The 15,098-nt window shown below is 36.5% G+C and overlaps 1 protein-coding gene across 1 annotated transcript; it reads left to right on the top strand.

Annotated features, from left to right (window-relative positions):
- Positions 1-6,835: 6,835 nt before the first annotated feature.
- On the top strand, positions 6,836-7,599 carry LOC127083995 (LOB domain-containing protein 21). Its single transcript, XM_051024357.1, has one exon. The coding sequence runs from the start codon at positions 6,897-6,899 to the stop codon at positions 7,443-7,445; it is 549 nt and encodes a 182-aa protein (XP_050880314.1). The 5' UTR covers positions 6,836-6,896; the 3' UTR covers positions 7,446-7,599.
- The last annotated feature ends 7,499 nt before the right edge of the window (positions 7,600-15,098 follow it).

Raw genomic sequence — 15,098 nt, 5'->3', positions numbered from 1 at the left:
CAAAGTTTGGTTTGGAGGTGGTAGGTAATGCCTTCCTTCGCCAAAAACCGCCGAGCATACCTCCGACAAGAAGAGTTGAATTTTCCATCTCTAGAAAACCCTTCTACTATGGTGTAAATGGGTGCATGTGCATTGGTAAGTGTTGTGGCGTCTCGTTTTGCCACCATGTTGAAGGTGACTGAGGCAGCTGATAAATGAAGGTGAGTGTGGCCCATATAATTTTTACTAGGGCCCCACGGTGGACACTAATTGTACTTGCTAAAAAAGTACAATGATGGACAACCCCTTATTAAGTAGGATTGTCTGGGGTTTTAGAGTTTGCGGTTTGTTGAGAGCTCGCCCACGTAAGGTTTATCGAGAGCTCTTATGTGCGTTTATGAGAGATTTTTTTTTGTCTCTCTCCTTCGTTCTCAAATCAGAGTACATATAGGAGATTTTTGGGCTTGGATGAAGAGTAAATAGTGGTGGTTTCCCTATCCCCAAAATATGGAATAGAGGAGACAAATTCTCCTTTCATCATGGATGAAGTAGTTATTCCTCCTTAACTGATTTTCTGGATGATTATTTCTCCGCCACCTCTCGTAACCATGTGCGATATGTGAGCATAATTCATGGTTAAGAATAGGAAGCCAATTGTGAGCATAATTCATGGTTAAGAATAGGAAGCCAAGAAAAGAGGAATATCTCTTATTCATCATCGGTGAAAATAACAACCTCAAAATAGGAGGAGTTTTCTATTTATTCATTGGTAATTGAGATATGGGATATTTTCTATATAAGAGAGAAAAGGGAGGAAGAGAAAGATCATCAAATCATCTTCTAAACACAAAACACAAAGGATAGATTGTTCATCTTTGAGAGAGGATATTAAACACAAAGAGAGGTTTATATTTTTTTGTGAGAATATATTCTTTTCTACGACAAGCTTGTGATCTATACAAGTTGTCGGATATTATCCTTCATATAATAAAGAGTGTTTCACCTTGAGGACGTAGGCAATTTGCCGAACCTCGTTAAATTCCTGTGTCTCATATTAACTTTACTGTTCCTTATTTGTCGAAGCTTCCGCAGTTTAACTCAACAATTAGTATCAGAGCCAATTGTAAAATTATAGAGTGGTAAAACTTTATTATTATTTTTTGGCCAAGGAAGATAATGGCTTCTACTAGTGGAACCGTTAAAGTTGGGAAATATGAGATTGAGAAGTTCAATGGGAAAAATGATTTTTCCTATTGGAGGATGCAAATGAAAAATTTGCTAATATCTCAAAAGTTACACAAGGCGTTGTTGGGTAAGGATAAGAAACCCGTAGATATGAAGGATAGTGATTGGGAAGAGCTTGATATGGAAGCACGCGCTGCCATAATATTATGTATTGAAAGAGATGTCGCATTTATGGTGGATGATGAGGGAACCGCATCGGGTGTGTGGAAAAAGTTGGAGGCGAACTTCATGACGAAGACCCTAACAAATAGAATCTATATCAAGTCACAGTTATATACTTGCAAGATGGACGAAGGTATTTCACTCCATGATCACATCAACAAATTTGATAGTATAATTTCAAATTTGAAGGATATTGATGTGAAGGTTGAAGATGAAGATCAAGCTCTTATGCTTTTGCTTTCTTTGCCGAAATCATATGAGAATCTTGTTCAAACATTAATGCTTGTGGGTGATACATTAACCATGGATGAAACTAGAACTGCACTTTTAGCGGATGATTTGCGGAAGGTGGCAACTAGTAACATGACAATTGGGAGCAATGAACAAGCACAAGGTTTGTTTGCAAGAGGACAGGGTAATGATCGAGGAAATAGCAAGAGGGGAAAGTCTAGATCAAAATCTAGATCTCTAGTGGAAACTCGTTGTTACAAGTGTGGTGAGCTTGGGCATTGGAAGAAGGATTGTCGTAATAAGAGGGTACAATGGAAGGACAAAAAAAACAAGAATAAGGGAGATCAAGATGTGAAGCACGAAGCTAGTGTAGCTTCAGGTGAGTGGGGCGGAGAATGTTATTCCATTACATCTAAATATTCAAGAAATTATATTCTGGATACAGGATGCTCTTATCATATGTGCCCAAACAGGAAGTGGTTCACTTCCTATAAGGCTATAAATGGTGGAACCGTTTTGATGGGAAACGACCAAGGCTGTGAGACGGTGGGTATCGGTACAATCAGAATCAAGATGCATGATGGAATTGTCAGAACACTAATGGATGTAAGGCATGTCCCTGATTTGAGAAAGAATCTTATCTCTCTTGGTGTCTTAGAATCAAAAGGTTGCAAGCTAATTGGCGAGAACGGGATTCTAAAAGTTGTTAGTGGTTCTTTGCTGGTGATGAAGGGGATTCGCCAAAGAATTTGTACCATCTTGTTGGCAGTATAGCTACAGGTGACGTATCGGTTGGAACAGTTGGAAGCAAGAAAAATCAAACAGAGTATACTAGGCTTTGGCATATGCGCCTTGGACATATGTCGGAGAAGGGTCTAAATTTGCTTGGTAAGAAGGGATTGTTGAAGTATATGAAGAAGCCTTGCATGGAATTTTGCGAGCATTGTGTGTATGGAAAAGCACACAGGGTTTCATTTTCAACAAGTAACCATAAAAGCAGAGGAATACTAGACTACGTGCATACAAATGTTTGGGGTCCGGCTAAAGTTGCTTCCAAAGGGGGTTCCAGGTACTTTGTCTCGTTTGTAGATGATTACTCAAAATATGCTTGGGTGTATTTTCTTAAGCATAAGAATGAAGTGTTTGAGACATTTAAGCAATGGAGAGCAATGGTTGAGAATAGAACAAGTAGAAAGCTAAAAACTTTGAGGTCTGATAATGGCACAGAGTACACAGATGGCGCTTTCAAGAAGTTCTATGATGAAGAAGGCATTGTTCGACATTGGACAGTTAGAGACACACCACAACAAAATGAAGTTGTAGAAAGGTTGAACCGTACACTACTTGAGAAGGCTAGATGTATGTGCTCCAATTCTGGGTTGGGTCATGAATGGTGGGCTGAGTCAGTTGCCACAACTGCTTATATTGTGAACCGATCTCCACATTCGACATTGGATGGAGACACTCCTTTTAAGGCGTGGTCAGGAGAACATGCAGATTATGGAAGACTTAGAGTGTTTGGTTGCATTGCTTATTATCATGTCAAAGATAACAAGCTTGATAATAGGGCCAAGAAGGCAATTTTCTTGGGATATGCAAGAGGAGTCAAGGGATATCGACTTTGGTCTTTAGAGGATTCTAAGTTTGTAATCAGCTGAGATGTTACTTTTGATGAGAACTCCATGGTTGGTTTACCAAAAGCAGATGTATCCAAAGGTGGTGATGTTGTAACATCAAAATCTCAAGTAGTTGAGATAGAAGAATCTGAAGACCAACCAGATTCTACTCATGATCAAGAGGCTCATGATGACACACATTGTGAAGAATATGATGATCTTGAACGTGAGGAGGTCCAGCAGGAAAATGCACAAGTGCTACAACAACAACAACAAGAGACCTTGGCTTCCACTAGGTCAAGGCGGGGTTATAAACCAGTTCAGAGGTATGGATCCGATGAGCCTCTGAAACATTATGGGTAGGTAAACTTGTTAGAATATGCTCTCTCGGTGGAGGATGATGAGCCGGTCACCTTCAAACAAGCTATCAAAGATTCTGATAGGGAGAGATGGTTGGTTGCTATGGAGGAAAAGATGGAATCTCTGTATAAGAACAAGACATGGGAGGTAGTCCCATTGCCTGAGGGAAAGACTTCTATTGGTTGTAAGTGGGTGTATAAAAGAAAAGCAGATTCATCTGAGCTCGGTGGTACAAGATATAAGGAAAGATTAGTGGCTAAAGGTTTTGCACAGAAAGAAGGTGTAGACTATAATGAGATATTTTCTCCGGTGGTAAAGCATACTTCTATTCGGGTGCTTATGAGCATTGTTGCTCATGGTGATCTTGAGTTGGAACAACTCGATGTCAAAACAGCCTTCTTGCACGGAGATTTAGATGAGGAAATTTACATGTATCAACCAGAAGGATACAAACTAGAGGGAAAAGAGAGTCAGGTATGTCGCTTGAGGAAATCCTTATATGGATTGAAACAATCCCCTCGACAGTGGTACAAGCGATTTGATTCTTTTATGCTAAAGCATGGTTTCTCCAGAAGTGTTTATATTGTTGTGTATACATTCAGAAGCTTCTTGGAGGTGAATTTATTTATCTCTTATTGTATGTGGATGACATGCTTATTGCTTCAAGAAGCATGTTGGAGATAAATAAGTTGAAGGTCGAACTTGGTAAAGAGTTTGATATGAAGGACATGGGCGCTGCTAGAAAAATATTGGGTATGGAGATAAGAAGAGAACGGAAAAGTTGTCGATTGTTCTTGAGTCAGAAAGGATATCTTGAGAAGGTTATCAATCGATTCGGTATGAAAAATGCTAAATCGGTGGCAACTCCATTGGCACAACATTTCAAACTCTCTAGTAAGCAATCTCCGATTACAGCACAAGAAAAGGAACACATGAATGGTGTACCTTATGCAAGTGCAGTAGGAAGTTTGATGTACGCTATGGTGTGTACACGTCCAGATATTTCACAAGTAGTCAGTGTTGTCAGTAGGTTCATGGCAAATCCTGGTAAGGCACATTGGGAAGCAATAAAATGGTTATTGAGGTACTTGAAGGGTACTACAAATATCGGACTATACTTTGGTGGAAATACATGTTAAGTAAGTGGTTTTGTGGACTCGGACTATGCAAGTGATATAGATAAAAGAAGATCTACTACTGGTTATGTTTTCAAGATATATGGTTCTCCAATAAGTTGGAGATCAATGCTGCAAGCTACAGTTGCACTCTCAACAACAGAGTCAGAATATATGGCTATGGCAGAGGGAGTAAAAGAAGCATTATGGTTGAAAGGTCTTATGTATGACTTGGGAATGAAGCAGGATAGAGTGGATCTGTGGTGTGACAGTCAGAGTGCGATTCACTTGGCTAAAAATCAGGTCCATCATGCTCGTACTAAGCATATTGATGTTAGATATCATTTTGTTCGAGATGTCATAGAGGATGGTGACATTTCTCTTATGAAGGTACACACAAGTGACAATCCTGCCGACATGTTAACTAAAGTTGTTTCAGGTAGTAAATTCCAGCACTACTTGACATTGCTTCAGATTGGCCCATGTTAGTTTGCCCAATAAGGGCATGGCCCTTCGGGGCGGTTTTGGGTGAGGTGGAGACTATATGGAGGACAAGTAGAACTACGATTGGCTTGATCCCGATCAAAGGGTACGTAGGCAGGTATGTGTATAATGATGCAGCCCAGATGATGATAAAAATTGGTATGCCACAGGGTGTTCTCATTATTCGTCCAAAATTTGAGGTCTTTCAAATTGTGTACGAGGTGGAGAATTGTGAGCATAATTCATGGTTAAGAATAGGAAGCCAATTGTGAGCATAATTCATGGTTAAGAATAGGAAGCCAAGAAAAGAGGAATATCTCTTATTCATCATCGGTGAAAATAGCAACATCAAAATAGGAGGAGTTTTCTATTTATTCATTGTTAATTGAGATATGAGATATTTTCTATATAAGAGAGAAAAGAGAGGAAGAGAAAGATCATCAAATCATCTTCTAAACACAAAACACAAAAGATAGATTGTTCATCTTTGAGAGAGGATATTAAACACAGAGAGGTTTATATTTCTTTGTGAGAATATATTCTTTTCTACGACAAGCTTGTGATCTGTACAAGTTGTCAGATATTATCCTTCATATAATAAAGAGTGTTTCACCTTGAGGACGTAGGCAATTTGCCGAACCTCGTTAAATTCCTGTGTCTCATATTAACTTTCCTGTTCCTTATTTGTCGAAGCTTCCGCAGTTTAACTCAACACGATAGATGATACAAATCACAGGTTTCGACCTTGATCCTATCAGACGGTTCATCTCATACGATCTATATGTATAATTTAGGTAGCTATTGTTTATGTGTAGAGCTTGCTCAACATTAATTTAACTAATTCTTTGTCAATTTTTCATGGAATATCCCTATCAAGACCACCAAAATTATTCCAATCCTATTTAAAGGACAAAATAGTCAAATAAATGACCAACATCAAAGACACCATTAAATTATAGGATTAACAAGCTTTTATATTCTATATGTATCTCATCAATTTCCTTCTAGTGATGACCGCCTAGACCTTATCATTTCTCCCTACCAGCGAATAATTTTATTTTTTAGAGAATATTTCTTTCTTTCAATCAATGAAAATACCCCATATTTATTCTTGAACCATCATGTCTGACTAGGAAACTATCCACAACACGACCCACCCACGCATTGTCCGCAAATCAATTATTGCCACCTAACTCTACACTCTCATTTTAATGAAAAATACATGTAATTTCCCCCTTCAAAACCATCTATTCAAATCCAAACTCCAATTAAAATTCTGTAAAGGCAAAATAGAAAATACAACTAGAGTTACAAGACATCATTGCCCCCATGCAGGCCCCATACCCCTCTGCTTTACTAAAAATTTAAGTATATACGCAACATTTTTTTAGGACGTCCGAAATAAATCACCGCACATAGTTTAAAATTCGTTGTAAAAGACGAGTTACCGCATAGATTTTACCGTGATATTAAATAGAGTTTTATAAAATATTACATCTATAAAATTAAATATAAATTGTAATTAAATAAAGTTTTTATTTATTTTTTTATAGTTAAATTTCGGCTAATCAACGCTGATGGAGACGGTTATGTAAATATATAAAAAAAATATATATATTTAGTAAAAGGTGCCTACATAAAGGAGCCTATATTTATAAGCACAAAGGATAGAGCAAACATATATAGGAAACTTTAAGCAAGTGAAATGAGAGGCACCAAGGGTTATGAGCCACGTTCAAGCTCATCTTGTGCAGCTTGCAAATTACTTAAAAGAAGATGCACCCCAAATTGCCTATTTGCACCTTACTTTCACTCCAACGAGTGCAAAAAATTCGCCAAAGTCCACAAAGTATTTGGAGCAAGCAATGTTAGCAAAATACTCATTGAAGTCCCAGAAAAACAGCGAGAAGACACAGTGAATTCTTTGGCTTATGAAGCAGAAGCAAGACTTAGAGACCCGGTTTATGGATGCATTGGTGCCATAGCTTTGTTGCAGAGAAAGATGATGGAACTTCAACATGATCTGGACATTGCTAAAGATCGTCTTGCTCACTGTCGCGCTCTTGCTGCCACTGCCACTGCTACAACCACCGCCATAATTCCTTCTGTCGATTGTGTTACTTTGCCTCCTTTTCCTGAGTTTTCACCTTCTAATGATCTCAGTGATATCTTCTGTCATGGCTCTTCTTCTTCTCAGTTATCGACCCGGCTTGAAACCGTCGACGATTTTATTCAAATTCCATATATATTTTGATCTTATGGTCCTTTTTTAAATGTAAGTGAAGTGTTATGTATATGCTATAAATAAGAACTTCAAGATTAGGAATGAAGTAAAATACATGTATGATTGTGTGTTAATAATTGTTATTATAAGAGATAAGAATTGGTTTCTTGGCCTTTTATGCAAATTCTGATAATCTGAGACCAGTTTGGTTTGGTTTGGTTATTGCAAAGACAAGATTTTCCAGGACTTGTGATGCAGAAAAAAAACTTCTCAAGTGTGAATTGGATTCATTCTAGTGTTGATGATGGAGACCAATGCATTGATTGGCACTACCTATAAGTGTGAGACACCATTGCGCACAAAGAAAGCAACATAACACTACTATAGTTGATTTTTGCACGATTGCTGCACAAAATAGTGGGTCCATTAACTGTACTGTTTCAATGCAACATGGAGTATCCATTATGATTTTTCTTTCAAGTAACCAACCCCACCAATGGCCCTTGAGATTTATTATCACTATGGGAATCCAAAGAGTAACGCCAACACACCGAAAGTTTTTTTTAGTTTCTTTGGGATATGTACATTTCAGATGGCAACATGATATATAATGTGACCCAAAAGAAAATGCCAACCGTTCAATTAAACTACATTCGTTATCTTCCACAAGGTCATAATCACACTCGTATTTTATTATAGTTCACATGAAGTCGTATTTTATTATAGGCCAAATATTTCACTTATGTTCTATTCCGTTCTGGAACGAGGGTTCTTCCGTGAATTGATGAAGTAGTGTTAGTTATGGTATATTTGAGTTTTCGGTGTGATGGAGAGGCAGTTGACTTGCAAAGTTAACACTCCGACACACAAGTATATAAGAGAGTAAAAAATGCCATGAGATTGATAATAAATTTGAATATCTGAGAAATGTCATATTTTTCCTCTTAAATAGGAGAAACATTTAGAATACATAAAGTGTGAAGTAGGCGTAAATTAAAATTACAATCAGACATAAGATTTATTTGGAGTTGTCTGCTTACAGAGAAGAAAAATGTTATAAATAATTAATTAATTTTTTATTTTTATTAGTAATTTAAGTTTAGATCTTTAGTAAGGTCCATTATATCAAAATACTTATTTAAAGAGATTAACACTTGTATATTTTTAATAATAATATATCAAATTATTCAACTTTGATATGGTATCACGAGCTCTCCTTGGAGAGGGTTTCGCTTCCACATAAAAAAAATCCCAGCCACTTTTCATTATGGCACTATTCACAATATGGTTCTAACTTTCCGCATTCTTCATCGCACCGCGGGTACTGTTCATCGCACTGTGCGGTATTATTCACCGTACTGTGCGGTATTGCTCACCGCACTATTTCGGTACTGTTCATCGCACTATTTTCGTTCATTATGGCACTATTCACAGTACGATTTAAATTTACGTATTGTTCATCGCACCGCCGACACTGTTCATCGCACTGCAGGTACTGTTCACCATAATGTGCGACACTGATCACCACACTGTTTCGGCACTGTTCATTGTACTGTTTCGATTCAACACTATTCACCGCCACTTTTCAACACTGTTCATCGCTACTGTTTTGGCACTATTTACAGTACTTTTCAGCATTGTTCATTGCTACTGTTTGCGGTATTGCCTATCACCACAGTTTGAACAACCTCGCACTCACTTGTGATTTTTTTATTTGCATTTGCTTCTAAATTTTTTCAATGGCTAACAATAAAGAAGAAACAAATGTGTACAAATCTGAATCAGAATTACCTATTATTCCTCAAGTTTACAAGTTGAATGATTTTTTTTTAAAAGTGGCCTCAACTAGTGAAAAGGACCTTGAAAGGTAAGGGAAAAGAGAAACACCTTACAAACGCACCTCCCAAAGAGAAAGATACCAAATTTGAAAAGTGAGATACATAAGATTCAGCGATCATTGCATGATTATGGGCTTCAATGACTCCATAAATTAGTGACACTTGCATGTTCCTAAGTACGACAAAAGAGATTTGAAAAGCATTAGAAGAAACTTATTCTAAAGCTAAAGATGCTACCCAAATATATGATGTGAAGGTGAAAACACTAGGAACTAACAGGGCAACAAAACAGTTACAGAATACGCTAATCATCTCAAAGCCTTGTGGATGGAGTTAAACCACTACATAGTTATCAAAATTGAATGTACAACAGATGCAACAAAACTTAGGGAGTACATTGAGCAAGATAGAGTCTACGACTTTCTGGTAGGGCTCAACTCTGACTTTGACCATGTTAGAGTATAAATTATTGGCAAAGAAAAAGTACCGAACATTAATGATGTAGTTTCTATAGTAAGGAGTGAAGAAAGTAGAAGGGAATTAACGCTGACACCACCATCTGTAGAAAGCTCAACATTGCTAGTTGAGAAGAGCTCAACCATGTTAGTTGATCAGAAGAAATTAGGAGAAACCTATGTCGAGAAAAAGGGAAAAGGAGTATGGTGTACTTATTGCAACAAGCCTCGTCATACTCGAGAAAAATGTTGAAAATTGATTGGATGACCTCCTAATAGAGAATATGGACAAAAAAGAGACTTATCCAGAAAGGGAGGACATGTACACATGGTTGAAAGTACTAGTGGAGATTGTCTAGAAAGAGGGGTGCATCTTAACCTAAGTTAAGTAGAAAATGTGAGATCTCTCCTCAGTAAGTTGGAGAAACCATCAGGTACTTGTTCTTTAACACGTCCATGTACGTTTCTATTATCTTTTTCATTTGGAAACTCTCCATTTCCGTTTGAACTTAATGCCTCTGATATACCCTTTAAACAACACTGTATATTAGATTTTGGAGCCACTGACTACATGACATCCTTATCCACACACTTCTCCACCTATTCACCTTGCCCTAGTAACAAAAAAATATTCACCGCAGATGGTACCCTTATAACTCTAGCAGGTGAAGGAACAATTAAATTTAATTCATCCATGACTCCTAACAACGTCCTTCATATCCCAAAATTGGCTACTAGCCTAATTTCCATACGTAAACTCACAAAAGACCTATCATATATGTAAGACCCTAATTTTGACCCTAAGATCCCTCATGGCATCATATCATTGCTCATTGCATTTGCCTTAAGGATCATAGCATCTTGGTTCCTTACCCTAGGGTTGGAACTTGTGTGAGTTGGTTTGAGACCACCAAGCATGCTTGAATTGTATATTATTGCTTTTCTTATTTTGATTACTAACCAAAAGCACAAAAATATGTCACTAACTTGTTTTGTTTTGAAGCTTAAGCAATCATGAGATCCCTTGCTCCTAGGAGGCTCCTATGCTCAAGGAAATGGCTAGATGAAGATGAAAGCAAGCATGACAATGGTTCCCAAAGCTCTCAATCATCATATATGTTTCCCAAGTATCTCAATTGGCCAATTTTATCAAGATAAACCAAAGGGTTTGAGGATTGTTTCCCAAGGAAACCCTAATTTTGGGTCAACTTCCCAAGGACCTAACTCACTCATTTTTTATGATTTTGAGGTGAGACCAATTGCATTGAAAAGTTTAAGATGTCTACTTCAAATGTTATTTTGTACAAAATTTCATATTCCTAAAAGAAACACATGTGATAATACAAAACATTATAGGTCACTTTGGACCAAAGCCATTGAATCTTGAAAAAGTCCAACTTTAAGTGCCCATAACTTTCTCATCAAAAATCCAAATGATTCAAAATTTAAATCCAAAATGATTATATTGAAAAGATATACAACTTTGATGTTGGAGGTTTTTCCATTTGAGGCTTTCATCATTGAAACAGAAGGGCTTGAAGTTGGTCACTTTTGGCAAATTTCTCAAGGACATGTTTTGTACATCAAACTTCATGGCCAGTTTTCACAATTTTCCAAACTCCAAATGGATTTTTGTCCAACATAGCTTTTGTTCCTTATGACAAGACCTTTCCAACCATTATTCACATGCCTATGTTTGGATTTTCCAAGAGTGACTTTCGAAGAGGGGAACATTTGTGATCAATTATGGAATTCATGATGAAACTTCATGCACAAGCAATTGCGATGCAAGCCACACGTCCAAATCATTTCATTATGCTATCAGCTTACAAAACCATCAGCTTTTGGGCCTCACATGCACCTGTACAGGCCCATGCATGGAGGACCCAAAGCTTCATGCACACGGATTCCACACATATTCCTTGCAGCTTCAACTATAAATACATGCCATGCTTCACCCATTTCTCAACCTGAAGGCGCCTAAAGCTCTGCAGAAATTGAATCCTAACCTTACACCAAAGGAATTTTGAATTTTCATTTCTCTTTTCAAGTTTGAATTTCAACAAAATCAGTTGATCTTCAACACTTATTCCTTAGCCTTGCACTCATGCCATACCTCAAGAACAAGCTGCAAGCAAGAATTTGGTTGGATCGTGCTCATCAAAGCTGCACTTCAAAGGTTTACATCTCAACTGTTTTGATTTGAATCTCATCATACATTGTGCTTTGCTTGTGTTTGTTTGGTTCTCTGAAGTCCTCGTGTGAGAGGCAAGCCAATGGTGACTTTAATTTTATGAATTGATGCATTTCAGATTGAACACCTGGATTTTCCATCTCAGATTTCTCCTTCCATAGGGATCTTGAGTATAATCCAAGGTTACAGGGGTGATGTACATCACCCCAACTTTAATTTGGTATAAGGCACGTGTAGTTTGGTTGAGGTTGCAAAACCTGCAACTGGTGGCCGGAATTCGTTTGCTCACCGGAGAAGACGATGGTTTCCACCACCGTCCCCACGTGGAACCACTCTGAGCCATTGGATGGTGATTAAGTGATCTAATCCTGGCCATGCTTTTATTTGACTATTTTTAATCCAACGTGTGATGTTGTTGACTAATGATCACCATACGCGCGCGCCTCATGGCCTTTGGATTGTCCACGTCAATTAATGAATGTTGATACAAGCGCTGTGGATTTTCCAGATTTTCTTAATTTCTATTTTATTTTCTTTAATTCCTTTTATTTTCAAAAATTCATAACTCTTTTATTTGGAATCACAAAAATATGGGACCAATTGCAAAATTTTTCTTTTAAAATCTAGTTTCATAATCTGATTTTTAATTATTTTTGTGATTCCATTTAATATTTTTTGTGAATTATTTTACTTTTGATAGTTTTTAATTCATTTAAAATACCTTTTGATATTCAAAAGTGCCAAAAATATTTTCTTAATACATATGGATGATGATAAGTCTGAAAAATATTCTCATCAATTTCTTAATTGATTTGAGATTTATTTGAGATTTTAGTCCATTTGTGTTATTTTTCTTCATTTTTAATTGTTTAAAAATAGTTTCTGTTTTCAAAAAATGTTGAGAAAACTTGTCAAACCTAGTTTGACCATGTTAGACTTAGGATGATTCAATTGGACTTATCCAAGTTGATTTGAGTTGAATTTGAAGTTTGACCATGATTTGTTCATTTTATTTTATGTATTATTTTAATTCCAAAAAATACCAAAAATATGTTTGACCTTTCTTGACTTCTAATCTTCATTTCACTTCTGTTTACCATTGGTTGATGTTGATCCCATTCACATTTGACCATTGTATTTTGATTATGTCATTTAAATACTCCTTTTGTCCATTTCATTTTCATTTTCATCTTCTTCTTTTTATTTTTGACCAATGAGTTAATGATTTGTGGTTAACCTTGACATATGAGAGGCTTAACCTTCTTTGATCCAAATCAAATTCAACTTGATCAAAGATCAAGTGAATTGCTTTGTGTCCAAGATAGGTTGCTTCTTGGTCAAGCAAAAAACCTAAAATCCATACAAGGTCATTCTTCTTTTCTTTTGGCATGGCATGTTGTAGGAGCTTGGATTACTAGTCATGATTTCTAACTTGTGTTTATTTGCCTATAGTTTTATTGACCGGCCTCAGATAGGTGTGACTACTACATTAGTCCACTTACGATTGCTTAACATAACGCTAAATTGCCTTATGGAACACTAGCACTAACTACTAACTTTTAATTCAAGCATTTAATTCTTGCAATTTACTTTAATGCAATTTAATTTCTTGCTCATTTATTCATATTTCCTTTTCCCTTTGCTCAATTGAGCTCATATTTTATGTTTATGCTATTTGCCTTTTGCTCACTTGAGCATATTATTGTGTAAATATATTATTGCCTTGTGCTTGTTTTGTCTTTGTTTGTGTGAACCCAATGCAAAAAAAAGAGGAGAAAATACTTAGAATTAGGACCTTACCTATGCTTAATGGAGTCCAAGAGCAACTAGGCCTCATGCCTTTAGAATGCTAAAATTGATTGAAGAGCAACTAGGCCTCATGCCTTTAGAATGCTTAATCTTGAAGTTGTCTTCAATGGACCCCCTAATCCAAAACTCTTTCTTTGTCCATTCCTCTTATTGCATTGTGAACTTTTTGATTCTTTGTTCTTGTGTGATAGGGAATCCAAACTTGAGATAGTAAGAAGGACCATTGTCATGGATAACCAAGTTAAGAGAAAGACAAGCCAAATGGAGATCCTAGGAGCTTGAATGTTTAATTGTTTTGATTGCTTGTTGCTTGCTAAGTCCAAAGGAAAGGAGCATCTTGAATCATCTTTATGATCTCAAGAAAGGAACTCCAAGGGTTGTATCTCTTCTCTCATCTTTGCATGTTTAGGACTAGCCCTTCTTTTCTTCTCTCCACTCTAACCCAAGCCAAACTCATTTTGTGCAAACATTGACATTGTTTTCAAAACTAGAAACCTAGGCCATATGCCTTTGATTTTTCAAACTCTTTTCATTAATACTTATTTTGAATAAACCTTAAGTCAACTTTAACTTCATTTTGCAAATACTCCTAACTTGTAAATACAACTCACTTCAGGTTGTTTTTGTGGTTCCAATGGCCACCTTTGTTAAAACTTTTCATAAACGTTAGCCATAGGTTTGAGTTATCATAGTGGTTGATGTAAACCTCGCCTTATCCTTAGTAATTGGACTATAAGTCTTCCATACTTATTATAGGGTGGATCCCTCACTAGTATGTTGAAGCTCTCCTCACATGGTGGATTGTTGGTTTAGGTTGAGTTTTCTCCCTTTGATAACAAAAGACCTTAAAGATTTTTATCCCGAACTACGAGGTTTTGATCATACCTTTGTGATGGTACGTAGGCAATGGGTTTATCCATTCAAACAACAAAATTGTAAATAATTTGTATATTCTTTTCTCATCTCCCCAATCATGTTTGCATAAATATATTCGCAAATACCAACCTACCATACAACTTGGCAAAAAGGGCTCCCTTAGAGTACTAAGGATGTTTTGGGTGCTTAAAACCTTCCCATTGCATAACCAACCCCCTTACCCAAATCTCTGACATTTTTATTAGTTTTTGATTTGATAAAACTTTTTGGTTTTTGTTCGCTTTCTAACCTTTCCTTTGGATAAATAGAAGTGCGGTGGTTGTAACACCCCGATAAAAATAAGATAATTATTTAATTTAAGTTAATATTATATTTATTAATTTAATTAAATAATTTGGAATATTATTGGATTATTATTATTATTATTGGATTTAGTATTGGAATATATATAAGTTGGAAATAAGGAAAAAGAGTTCCATTTTGGTAAAAAGAGTTTTCACGTGAAAACAGA

The sequence above is a fragment of the Lathyrus oleraceus genome, chromosome 5, assembly GCF_024323335.1.
Source record: "Lathyrus oleraceus cultivar Zhongwan6 chromosome 5, CAAS_Psat_ZW6_1.0, whole genome shotgun sequence".
Taxonomy (NCBI): Eukaryota; Viridiplantae; Streptophyta; class Magnoliopsida; order Fabales; family Fabaceae; genus Lathyrus; species Lathyrus oleraceus.
Note: the sequence above shows the minus strand (reverse complement) of the source record. Positions and strands in the feature narration are given on the sequence as shown.